This window comes from Hemibagrus wyckioides, linkage group LG06 (genome assembly GCF_019097595.1).
Source record: "Hemibagrus wyckioides isolate EC202008001 linkage group LG06, SWU_Hwy_1.0, whole genome shotgun sequence".
In the NCBI taxonomy this organism is placed as follows: domain Eukaryota; kingdom Metazoa; phylum Chordata; class Actinopteri; order Siluriformes; family Bagridae; genus Hemibagrus; species Hemibagrus wyckioides.
Window position 1 is genome coordinate 4410168 of NC_080715.1, and position 12378 is coordinate 4422545.

General features: G+C 39.3%; 1 protein-coding gene across 2 annotated transcripts in view; it reads right to left on the bottom strand.

The window, feature by feature from the left end:
* Positions 1-2133: 2133 nt before the first annotated feature.
* The window catches only part of stat4 (signal transducer and activator of transcription 4), a 33486-nt gene continuing 23241 nt past the window's right edge, over positions 2134-12378 (bottom strand). The window contains exons 11-23 of one of the 2 annotated variants that reach the window (XM_058392217.1): positions 12254-12274; positions 11895-11988; positions 10823-10864; positions 10598-10681; positions 9858-9956; positions 8756-8891; positions 7676-7728; positions 7259-7353; positions 6789-6922; positions 4423-4614; positions 4288-4330; positions 4070-4169; positions 2134-2644 (exon numbers count right to left, since the gene is read on the bottom strand). In XM_058392217.1, the coding sequence (XP_058248200.1) occupies positions 2630-2644; positions 4070-4169; positions 4288-4330; positions 4423-4614; positions 6789-6922; positions 7259-7353; positions 7676-7728; positions 8756-8891; positions 9858-9956; positions 10598-10681; positions 10823-10864; positions 11895-11988; positions 12254-12274 (1108 nt within the window). In that variant the 3' untranslated portion in view covers positions 2134-2629. Of the gene's footprint in view, positions 2645-4069; positions 4170-4287; positions 4331-4422; positions 4615-6788; positions 6923-7258; positions 7354-7675; positions 7729-8755; positions 8892-9857; positions 9957-10597; positions 10682-10822; positions 10868-11894; positions 11989-12253; positions 12275-12378 lie in introns of both variants that reach the window. The other variant, XM_058392216.1, reaches the window with a different exon arrangement.

Below are 12378 nucleotides of genomic sequence, written 5' to 3' on the forward strand. Positions count from 1 at the left end.
GGTTAGTTAGTAGATCTTGTGGTTAGTCTTGTGGTTAAATGGTAAATTAATAATGTGGTTTATTAAAATTAGAACAGTGCCATACCTCATCAGATTTTTGGTGAAACACGGAAAAGCAGTGGATTTTTATGTGAATGAAAACACTGGACATTTTAAAATGTACAGAACAAGTGGACAGTCACCAGGATATTTTGCTAAAAATGGTGCAAGAAAAATGGTGTCCAGTGCCACTTTGATGATGGACAGTTCTCTTTTTCACATTCGTAAAATTCAAATTTTATTTGTCCCAAACACGAACATGCACAGTATGACATGTGTCCTTCACTACCTTCTGTTCTTGGTCCAACGTTGCTTGCTGTAGATCAGCTGGAGGTCAGAGAGATCAAATCACTCTCTGGAGAGCTCACCTATCTTGCTTGATGCTGTTCCCAAAGAAGACTGTGATTCTTCCAGTAGAATTGTAGAAGGACCTTAACAAGTAAGAGGGCAGTTTTATGTTTTTCCATGGTGTGAGGTGGTAAAGACACTACAAAAGACACCAGTGCAGGCTCTCAGGACCAAAGCTTGTATACAAGAGAATAAAAATGATTTCAGTTAAAAAAAAAAAATACAGCCGACTCCTAACCACACAAATCACTTCCATCAAAACCAACCATGTTGTCCTTTTCTCTTAAGAAATTATGTTGATTTGTTACTGTCCAGGACACTTCGAGAATGTGGTTTTAGTGATTGGATCACAAAGTGTCTTTATAATGCAGGTTCACACCTGTTCTTAGTGCTGTCCACATGAGATCATGCAGGATGCATGTTAATGACAGGTGTGAATAAGGTCTGTAGGGTGTTCCTCCAGTCCTTGAAGGTCCTTCTTTGAAACAAGGTGTCCAGGATGTTTCAGAAAGCTAAGGATGAAATTCTGCCCTGTGAAAGCTGGTGGCCACCTGACAGTTAATGGCTTCCAGCAGGTAAGTAATAGCTTTAATGAACCTGCTTTGTCTCAGGTACCTTGTTATTATTTGTTTTCTGAAGACTTCTTGTGTCAGGACTTGAACTCGGGTCAGCACGGAGAAAACTGAGAAACTGACATGCAACATGAAGAAACAGGGCTAAAGAGCAACTTAAATACAGAAGAAATTAAGACACAGAAGGCTGTAATGAAACAATGAACAATCAGAACAGGGACTTGACATGCAGAACAATGTGGACCTCTAGTGGCAAGAAACGAAATAACAAGCCCAGAATCCTGCCGCCTTCAATGCAGCATACACCGACTAAGCATAACTTTATGACTACCTGCCTAATATTGTGTTGGTCCCCCCTTTTGCTGCCAAAACAGCCCTGACCCATCAAGGCATGGACTCCACTAGATCCCTGAAGGTGTGCTGTGGTATCTGGCACCAAGATGTTAGCAGCAGATCCTTTAAGTCATGTAAGTTGTGAGGTGGGATCTCCATGGATCAGACTTGTTTGTCCAGCACATCCCACCAATTCTTGATTGGATTGAGATCTGGGGAATTTGGAGGCCAAGTCAACTTAAACTGGTTGTTGTGGTCATCAAACCATTCCTGAACCATTTCTTGACCCTGACCGCCCATGACCCTGTCTCCAGTTGAGCACTGTTCCTTCCTTGGACCACTTTTGATAGATACTGACCACTGCAGACCGGGAACACCCCACAAGAGCTGCAGTTTTGGAGATGCTCTGATCCAGTGGTCTAGCCATCACAACTTGGCCCTTCATCAAACTCGTTCAAATCCTTACACTTGTCCATTTTTCCTGCTTCTAACATCAACTTTGAGGACAAAATGTTCACTTGCTGCCTGATATATCCCATTATACTCATATAACACAGATATATTTTACTGATAAAAGCCTAGAAAATGAATATCAGTAACTTAAACCATGGAAGCTTTATGAATGTCCCAAAATAAGACATAACTAAAAATAAAAACTTTACTAATTATAAATGAATAAAATCGGTCATAGGTTATTCTACTATTTTATAATAAACTATATTGAGTGCTGTTATAGAAAAATAATCACAGTCGAGAAGAACACCACATCATCACACCACATGGTGTAATAAACCTAACCTGAGGACTTTTATGCCTTTTATGATGCATCCAAAGGAACATGGCTATTTTATTATTTTATTGAAAATGCAAAAGAATTATACATTCATAGAGTGGACAGCAAATTATATCATCTTGCAAAATAACAGTGACAGAAATAAAGGGAAAAACACACAGAAGTGATGAAAAACCTGTTTGCATTGTGATAATATTCCTAATCTACAGCATTCTGTCTTAAAAAAAGTCTTAAAGCCTTTAGGGTGGAAAGTGGCACCGATTAAATGTATTACTTAACATCAAATGACCCTGTGGTCCGTGTGATATAAACGTTATACAGGACGTCTTTAATTTCAGACCATTGATAAAGATTTTCTGAAGATTTTAAATCCTGAGCATTTCATTATTATTAATTTTTTTTTTTTTTCAGAAAAAATGTACAGAAAACATTCAGGTGGAAATTGAGACTGAACGAAGACGAGTTTCATAAATGATTCACACACACACACACACACACACACACACCACGTCTTCGTCTCAGAGCAGAGTGGAGGCAGCAGCGTTTATAATGCACTCATCTGCAAAACAAACACACAGAAACACACAAAATTCAATTCATTAAAAAATGTCACCATGCTGATCATCTCTCCAAAATTCCTGAAAGACTCCATTTAGAAACTCGTACAGGATTCTAATCTGAATGAATTTCTGTTACATTTTGGGACCATTTCTATAATATTTCTATAGAGGTCATCCTACAGGACATAAATATCCCGTATGAATTCTACAGGAATTTAATGGGATCCGTTTGGGTTTGTGTTCAGGTCCAGGTGGGATATTTTTAAGGATCCTAAATGTGCTGCTTTCAAAAGTGATCTTTAACACTACCTGAGATCTGATCTCACCTTCACACATCAAGTGTTGTGTTGAGAGGCAGTAGCTGGGCAACACAGGGGTGGGTTTAGTCATTTTGTATCTGATTTATTATGACAAAAACACAATAGTTTAATAGATTCAGCTGCTGGTGGTATAGATATTTTGGTGTAGTAATTTATATTAATTCATTTATTTATATTTTTGTAGAAATTCTGTTGTAGCTAGTTCTGATTACAGGGATTCTTTTTCTTAAACAAATAGTATTTTTGTCTTTCTTGAAGAAATAAACTGAATCTGAAACTTTGTATTCCATGAATTATTAACCATTAATGACTAATATTTAAATAAATTAAAATATTAAAATAAATGAGAAAATTTTAACGATCTTTTCAAATTCAATAATTCACATCTTTTTAAACTTCCAAGGAGACATCATTTCCACTAAAATATAAGTAGAGTTCCAATAAATTGAACCTTAAACACTGAATTAATTGAAACAAAATCAATTAATCACATGAATTTAAAATTAAATTAAATCTCAAACAACATGTGAACTAAAATTCCAACAGGATTTTTTTTATCAATTTATTTATAAATGACATCATCATTATGTCATTATTTCACCCAGTTCTAATTTTATTTGTGGCTTTTTGTAACATGACAAGAAAAGAAAATTCTATTATATCTTGGCTTAACATCAACTCAAGATGTAACTATAAATGGATAAAAAATATATGATGTTCAAAAATATTTCACTGTGATATTCTCGGAATGAATCACTTTGGGAAGCGCTGCTATGAGAAATTATTATGAGAAACTACATTGCCGTCCCATTGTCTTCCTATAGCAGCATACCCTGGAGTGTTTTCTTCCTCTTATTCCTCTTGTGTCGACGATCGTATGTTTTTATTTATTAATTAACGACACTTTTAATCCGTTTACAGGATTAAATAAAGTTAAAAACAGAAGTGTGTGAGGAAACAAACTCCAGGAGAATACAGTCAGATAGAAACATTCTAAAAATTTAATTAACATCGAATAAAAAAATAATAATAGAATAGGATACAAGTAAGATACAATAAAAATTAAATATGAATAGGTTTTAAGAAAGGAGAAAGAAAACTTACAACACTTTCGATCTCGAATGGGCTGATGTGCTGGCTGAGCATGTGCGACATTCCCGGGGATAATGGTGGCTCCGGGGAGGAGCAGGGAGGAGGAGTGGTGCTGAATCGACACAGATTCAGATAATGAGATGCTGTGTTTATGTTTAATACTATGTTATATATGTTATGTTTATTAAGGAAAAACTATTACTTCTTATCAAGTCCAAAGTCTCACTTACTTCAGAGAGATGGGAATCAAAATAGTCGGGATATACGGACAAACTGTAAGAACGGTAAGAGACAGGAAGTTAAAACTTTTTTGTTTTTTTTTAAGAATAGAAGAAATTTCGTAACAGCCGAAGTTCAGAACTCGCCTCTGTTCGGCTGACTGTTGTAATGCTTCCCAAAAGCTTCGTCTTTAGGAATGTCGGGATAAAGGAACTTCAGAGGGTTCTCCGGGACGATCCCGTCCGCAATAACCTTATAATCCCTTAAGATATCAGCAATGGGAAGCGCACTGAGGCGGTTTTTGGTGTACGGCTCCACGGAAATGAACTTGGCCTCACCTGAGGAAAGGTAAAGCTTACGTTAATGAATCTGTCGTGAATTTATCCATTAGCCCATGACACACATTCTGTCCCTTTTGCATATACAGAGAATTTTGTCACGGTTCATGTTTGATTGGTTTGCATAGTATATCATCCATCCATCCATCCATCCATCCATTTTCTATACCCGCTTTATTCCTAATTAGGTCACAGGGATCTGCTGGAGTCTATCCCAGCACACATTGGGTGAAAGGCAGGGGTACACCCTGGACAGGTCATCAGTCTATCAAACGGTCACACACATAGACAGACAACCACACACACTCACACTCACTCCTATGGGCAATTTAGAATTACCAATCAACCTAATGTCTTTGGACTGTGGGAGGAAAGTACCGGGAGTAAACCCACACAGGCACAGGGAGAACATGCAAACTCCTTTCTATTATTTTCAAAAATTGTCTATGGTTTTGCTGAGGTTTCACTAAAAAACCCTCTGATTATTTATATAATTAAGGTTTGGAGGAAATTGCTTTCTGTTTTGACAGAACATCAGACAAACACACAATATCCAGCACCCACCCACACCCACACCCACACACATTCACCCACACATGCATACATTCACATGTACACTATGTTGCCAAAAGTATTCGCTCACCCATCCAAATAATCAGAATCAGGTGTTCCAATCACTTCCATGGCCACAGGTGTATAAAATCAAGCACCTAGGCAGGCAGACTGTTTTTACAAACATTTGTGAAAGAATGGGTCGCTCTCAGGAGCTCAGTGAATTCCAGCGTGGAACTGTGATAGGATGCCACCTGTGCAACAAATCCAGTCGTGAAATTTCCTCGCTCCTAAATATTCCACAGTAAACTGTCAGCTGTATTATAAGAACGTGGAAGTGTTTGGGAACGACAGCAACTCAGCCACGAAGTGGTAGGCCACGTAAACTGACGGGGCGGGGTCAGCGGATGCTGAGGCGCATAGTGCGAAGAGGTCGCCAACTTTCTGCAGAGTCAATCGCTACAGACCTCCAAACGTCATGTGGCCTTCAGATTAGCTCAAGAACAGTGTGCAGAGAGCTTCATGGAATGGGTTTCCATGGCCGAGCAGCTGCATCCAAGCCATACATCACCAAGTGCAATGCAAAGCGTCGGATGCAGTGGTGTAAAGCACGCCGCCACTGGACTCTAGAGCAGTGGAGATGCGTTCTCTGGAGTGACGAATCGCGCTTCTCCATCTGGCAATCTGATGGACGAGTCTGGGTTTGGCGGTTGCCAGGAGAACGGTACTTGTCTGACTGCATTGTGCCAAGTGTAAAGTTTGGTGGAGGGGGGATTATGGTGTGGGGTTGTTTTTCAGGAGCTGGGCTTGGCCCCTTAGTTCCAGTGAAAGGAACTCTGAATGCTTCAGCATACCAAGACATTTTGGACAATTCCATGCTCCCAACTTTGTGGGAACAGTTTGGAGCTGGCCCTTTCCTCTTCCAACATGACTGTGCACCAGGGCACAAAGCAAGGTCCATAAACACATGGATGACAGAGTCTGGTGTGGATGAACTTGACTGGCCTGCACAGAGTCCTGACCTCAACCCGATAGAACACCTTTGGGATGAATTAGAGCGGAGACTGAGAGCCAGACCTTCTCGTCCAACATCAGTGTGTGACCTCACAAATGCGCTTCTGGAAGAATGGTCAAAAATTCCCATAAACACACTCCTAAACCTTGTGGACAGCCTTCCCAGAAGAGTTGAAGCTGTTATAGCTGCAAAGGGTGGACCGACGTCATATTGAACCCTATGGATTAGGAATGGGATGTCACTTAAGTTCATATGCGAGTCAAAGCAGGTGAGCGAATACTTTTGGCAATATAGTGTATGTTCACACAGACACAAATTCATCAAGCTTTTCAGGAATACATGACTACATGTGGCAACCCAATGTAGTATAAGCACTACAGAAAATGGGTGGATGGATGGATGGACTAATCAATATATTGACTGATCTTAGCAAATTCACCTACTCGCATGTTTGAGGTACTATAAGTGAGGGAAAACTAGAGATTCCAGTGCCACAGAGAATCATCTGAGCCCAGGATCTGACCCAGGATCGTGAAGCTGTGAGGAGGACAATGCTCACCTTCTCACTAAATCGATCTTCTGCAGAGTAGGAAGTAGGATATCTCACCATTTTCCTGCTCCACCCAGGTGAAGGTGATTCCTCCGAGGTGACTCTCACTGAAGCGCAGTAGGAACGTTCCAGACTCCCGGTCCTTTAGCAGAGCACGCTCCATCTCCTTACTGACGAATCCCATGATGTATCTGCAGACCCACAACACAGCAAGGCGGGGTTCATTATACAACATACACCTTCACAGAAAAGAGTCACTAGCTTTGAGTTGCCACTGCTCACTAATGCCACCTGCTGGACTTAAGCAGAGATATAAAGTAAAACTAAAGAGCGCGGACTTCAAGAAGTCTGGATTCTGATTGGTCAGGGGGTTATTGTTACTATAGTAACAGCTCATTCACAGGGAATTGTATGGCGTACATCTACTTACACATCCGCTCAATATCATAGCTCCAAAAATGTGTCCAAAATCAACAAGCAAAAGTTCTGTTAGCTTAATATCTGTTTATACTGAAGATTATACTCACCCATCAATCCAAACAGGAAGTAAATGTTTCTTAATGAGCTCCAGGATGGAGTCGAGCCACAGCCAGAAGCTGAATGACTTCCCTGGAATGTTTTCCTAAAAGACACAAAATGCAGATCCCAAAAAATTACAGCACGCTTAATCATGCGTTTTAAATGAAATAAAACCAAGACTGCAGTAATGATAAGGGATATATATACATAAAAAAGAATCTTATCTTATCTTATTTCTCAAAGAGTTTTAAATAATAATAAAATGATTTTCAGACAAACATTTGTGAAAATACTCCAGAATAATACATTCTCTACAGAATAGTCTAAAACTACTAAAATCTCAAGACAGATTAAAGTAGTGGAAGGAATTTTTAGGCCGATCATTCGCTTTATAAACTGCTGTATAATAAGACATGAGGACATACCTTGCAGAATTTGGACCAAGAAACTTGGCAGTCATTATAGGAGGTGTTTTGACCTGTAAACAGAACAGTGTGTGATTATGACCTGCAGTTTAACTTCAGGATGATATGTTCCTTCACAGAAAACACTGAGGAGGAAAAACCCTGATAAACTGTGTTCATGGTGTGACAAGCTGAGACATGTTCAACTCTCTTTACATTCCATTCCACGTTAATCCAGGTATGTTTGCCTCCTACGCACGGAACCTGTGCCATGAATACACATAAAGAGACTCGATAATATTCTATTTCTATTATTTATATGATATATCAGACACCTCAGATCTGACCATATTTCATAGCATGTATTAGACACCATGAAGGTCAGGCATCTCTTTTTCTTAAATTCTTACACATTATACTGTATCTTCCTGCTTTGGACAATTTTGTGCATATAGTAGGTAAGGAATGCACCGGTATCGATACTGGTATCGAGTAACAGTCTGAAAATGTACACATTAACTCACTGGGTGAAAAAAAGCTCTGAAATAATGCTGAGATGAAATGAAATGAAAACAAATCCTTTATTTACAGCTGAACTTTTCTAAAGTGAAAGAAACTCCAATTTTTCTCCACTGCAACCTCACTCCAGCCAAGCTAATGATTGAAACTAGTTCATGGTATCGAGTATAGACTCCTATGAGGAGAGTGTTTTAACATAAACCATGCTAAAAACAATCTGTGATATCACTGACTGACTAATAATGACTAGTTTACTCCGTATCTGTGATTGGAATATAATGGAATGGTGCATCCCCATTTCAATTCAATTCAATTTATTTTGTATAGCGCCTTTTACAATGAACGTTGTCTCAAAGCAGCTTTACAAAAGAAGAAAAACAGAAAGGGGAGGGGGAAAATGAATAAAAATAAAATAAGATAAAATAAATAAATAAATAAAAATAACTAAATAACTAGAAATAAGAGTAAATCATTAAATTTAATAATTAAACTATTTTATCCCTAATGAGCAAGCCATCAAATTCATTTGATGATTATTAATTAGTAATTAGTTTTGACTGATGATCAGAGCACATGACTGACCCAGAAGCTTATCTCCCAGCATGCTTAGCTGCTCTTTGTTAAGTCCACGTCCAGCAAAGCTGGAGAATTGCCAGCTGATGACCTCTGAGAGCTGACTCCAGCTGGCTCTGGGTGGGTTACTGAAGAATGCCAGGTTCTACATACACGAGAGAGAGGGAGAGCAAGAGAGAGAGAGAGAGGGAGAGAGAGAGAGATTTAATCTCTTATCTTGACAGGAAACACTGTTTTTGTCAATAATTCTTGGTGGAAATAAAAGCTAGAAACCACTCCAGATATGATCATTTTTTCCAAAAAATAGCCTTCAAGATAAAAATGAAATGAAGTCATTGTGCATGCATCTGAAAACCGAAAGCACACAAGCAGTTTCACCTCAGTGCTGATTACTGAGGGTCATGGAGTTAAAATGGGGGGTTTTCTTTAAAGTTGAGATGCTACAGAATCCCTACAAATGACTATTTTGGTCCTGTGAATGATTTTTAAATCGACTATGATGATAAAATGTCAGAACTAGAAACTTTCCCACGTTCACAGCTATCAAAGTAAACCTGTCTGTGTTCTCTGGGTGGGCGGGGCTTAGTATTTTACACTTTCATTCTTTCCTCTAATTAGAAGGCTGTTAGAAAGGAAATAGTTTCTCACAAGGCTGAACATGCATGTGCTTATTTTATACCGAAAAATGTCACCATGAGTTTTATCTCTTTAAACGATATAGAAATATTTAATTTCTGTCAAAGACTTTCTCCTGGTTTAATTACGCATGCATATTCAATTATAGATGAAGCCTCATTCGCCTGAATGGAAAACATATGCATACAAAGGATATCAGGAATCAGAGGGCAAGGATTTGTTGTGATAGTTTATTGATGTTAAATATTGTTGTGTTTACTGTTAGAGTCTCGACTCAGATTGTAAAATATTTCTATTATGGGAAGGTTCAAGTTATAGGGAAGTAGTTAAGAGCTGATAATCCTCATTTGCGTGGCTGTTTCATGCAGCTCGGGTTCTATGTAAATGTTCTGTGTGATAAGATCAGAGTCAGGGTTCCCCTGGTGCCTCGCTGCGGTGTATGTGTGTGTGTGTGTGTTTGTGTTCTGTGTCTCACCTTCTGATCATCTGTCAGCAGGTTGTACCACATAACTGAGCCCCAGCCTGCAGGCAGCTGGCTGACGTTGGAGATCACCACCAACGGCAGGGACCAGGTCTGGATATTTCAGAAACACACACATACAATTTTTAAAGACATTGAAAATATGTTAATGGAAAGTTAGTTTATTGTCTTCTGCACCAAAACAAAGATTTTAAATGCTAATCATTGCAAAAACAAACAGACAGCAACACTACATTAGTCAGGACAGACATCTGAGTAGTGGACACTTACGGTCAGCTGTGAGTGAGTGTTCACTGGGATAACTGATGAATATGTGGTTGCTTTTATTACTATAAAATCATTTCAACTCAAATCAAACCATCTTAGGATTACGGTATGGATAGCAACAGCAGTGCTGCATGGCTGGAATATTATGATACTCAGTTATTTAACCTAAACTTAAGTTTTCGAGAAAACTAAAAGAAAGACGTCTCTCACAAGTTGAGAAACTTGAGACTTTATGGTGTCAAAAGTCTATCAGCCATTGAGAAGTTCTATCGACCGAAGACCATCAGTAAAAAACGACAAATATTGGTCAGTATCATTCTACCATGACTATTAATGTCAGTGCTGTTACTACAAAATGAGTATAAAACTGTTCGGCCATTAGGAGTCTCCAGTGTCAGCGCTTTGTAACAGTCACAGCTGAATTGATCTGATATCTGATATCTATAAATGAATGCCCTTTAACAGACCTCCAGGTCGATATCCAGCCCCTGCAGACACAGCGTGGCCTCGAAGCTGAGCGAGTGGAGCTCCTCCGTCACTGTGAGCGGACCCTAAAACGGACAAACACGCTTCTTTCAGCACTTCCTGTGTGATTTATCACCATTGTAAACTCTTTCACAAACATGCTGCAGAAAGACAAAGCTAAAAAGGCATCAAGACGACATTCGATCTCCTGTCACAAATCTTCTTACCTCGTTACCTTTGGTTCCATTTGTACATTTCTTCTCTTTCAGCTGCTGTTGAGAAAAAAGACGTTAGGTCACAGCGGCTGAACAGGGAACCCAACTGGTCTGAAATCACACCCACACTTATTCACTGTTACATCGTGTAGCTACTGATGAACCATAACAGTTCAAATTAACCCGGTCATTACAGCATTGTGTTTATTTGAATTCTGGATTGTGATTGGCTTCCTATAACTAAATCTTTGCAAATCACAGGTTTATATTAACATGCTCATTTTAAATAATAATACTGTATTATTTCTATAGGAACAGCTTCTCAGTACCACATACTCCACTTTCCAGAACACACCACCGTCTTCAAAAATGACCGCTCCAGACTATAATTCCCAGAAATCAAGGCAGTTTACTCGTTCACAACAATAGTTGTGAAATATAGCTCGGTTTGTGTTTACCATCCTGACCAAGCCGTTTCCTCCGGTGCGTGTTATTCCGGTTTTGATCGTTTTCCTTTCTTTCAGTTTAATTGTTCAGTGTGTCTAGTGTTTCCAGTTTGCTCATCGCATGATCCTTGCCTATGTTTTGACGTCGTCTTTCACATGGACTCGTACAGTGCCACGTAAATGGATTTAAAAAATATGTCATGTGGACAGATGTTTATGCATTTACGGAAGGAGTCTCCAGTGTCAGCGCTTCTGTAGATTTTCAGAGGAATTCAGGAGAAAGGAAAAAGCGAGGCGAGTGACCGAACGACCGATTATAGCTGCTATAACGTCAGCAAGAAAAGGAACTTGTTACAAGGATGCTCCATTTAACCACAATTGGATAAACGTCCAGAGGAAATGGGGTGGTGAGGTTGTTCGGGGAGAAGCCGTGGAGAAGGAATTTGTTTGCTGTAAATAAAGGAACTGGTTCAAGGCAACAGATGGAAATATGTTTTAATCCGTAATTTTTGTACAAAGGACTAAACATGACAACGGAACAATTTCCGGAAAACTGATCCTGTCCTGAATTCCTTATCCATCTTATATCCTTATCAGCTGTGTGAAGTTTTCATAAAGACAGAATGTAAATTAAATACCAGATGCCTGAACTCCACAGACAAGCATCCGTTGGACGACTCTTCTACATCCATCACTTTGGTGTTGTTGGTGGGGATGAAGAATTGCCTGGTGCTAAAGTAAACACATCACAACACAGTCACTCAGAGCTTTGGACAAACATTATGATACATTAATATTTTCAATATCGCTTAAAAGACATAAGCTTCTTCAGTCTGATTAAGTGTTTCCCCCTGAAACACACATTCTGTAGCTGTATAGCTGAGTCTCCTCCCACATGCTCACACTTTACACAACAACATTCGCATAGAGGCATTGAGGCTTGGCCTAGAAACAACAGGAAGTCAATGTTTTCATTGGTGTTTCGGTATGTACTCACACTTTGCCGGCCGGGAGGTCCCTGAGTTCAGAGAGAGAGAGAGAGAGAGAGAGAGAGAGAGAGAGAGAGAGAGAGAGAGAGAGAACAACAGAAAATAAATAAATAAAATTAGAACGTCTGCATGT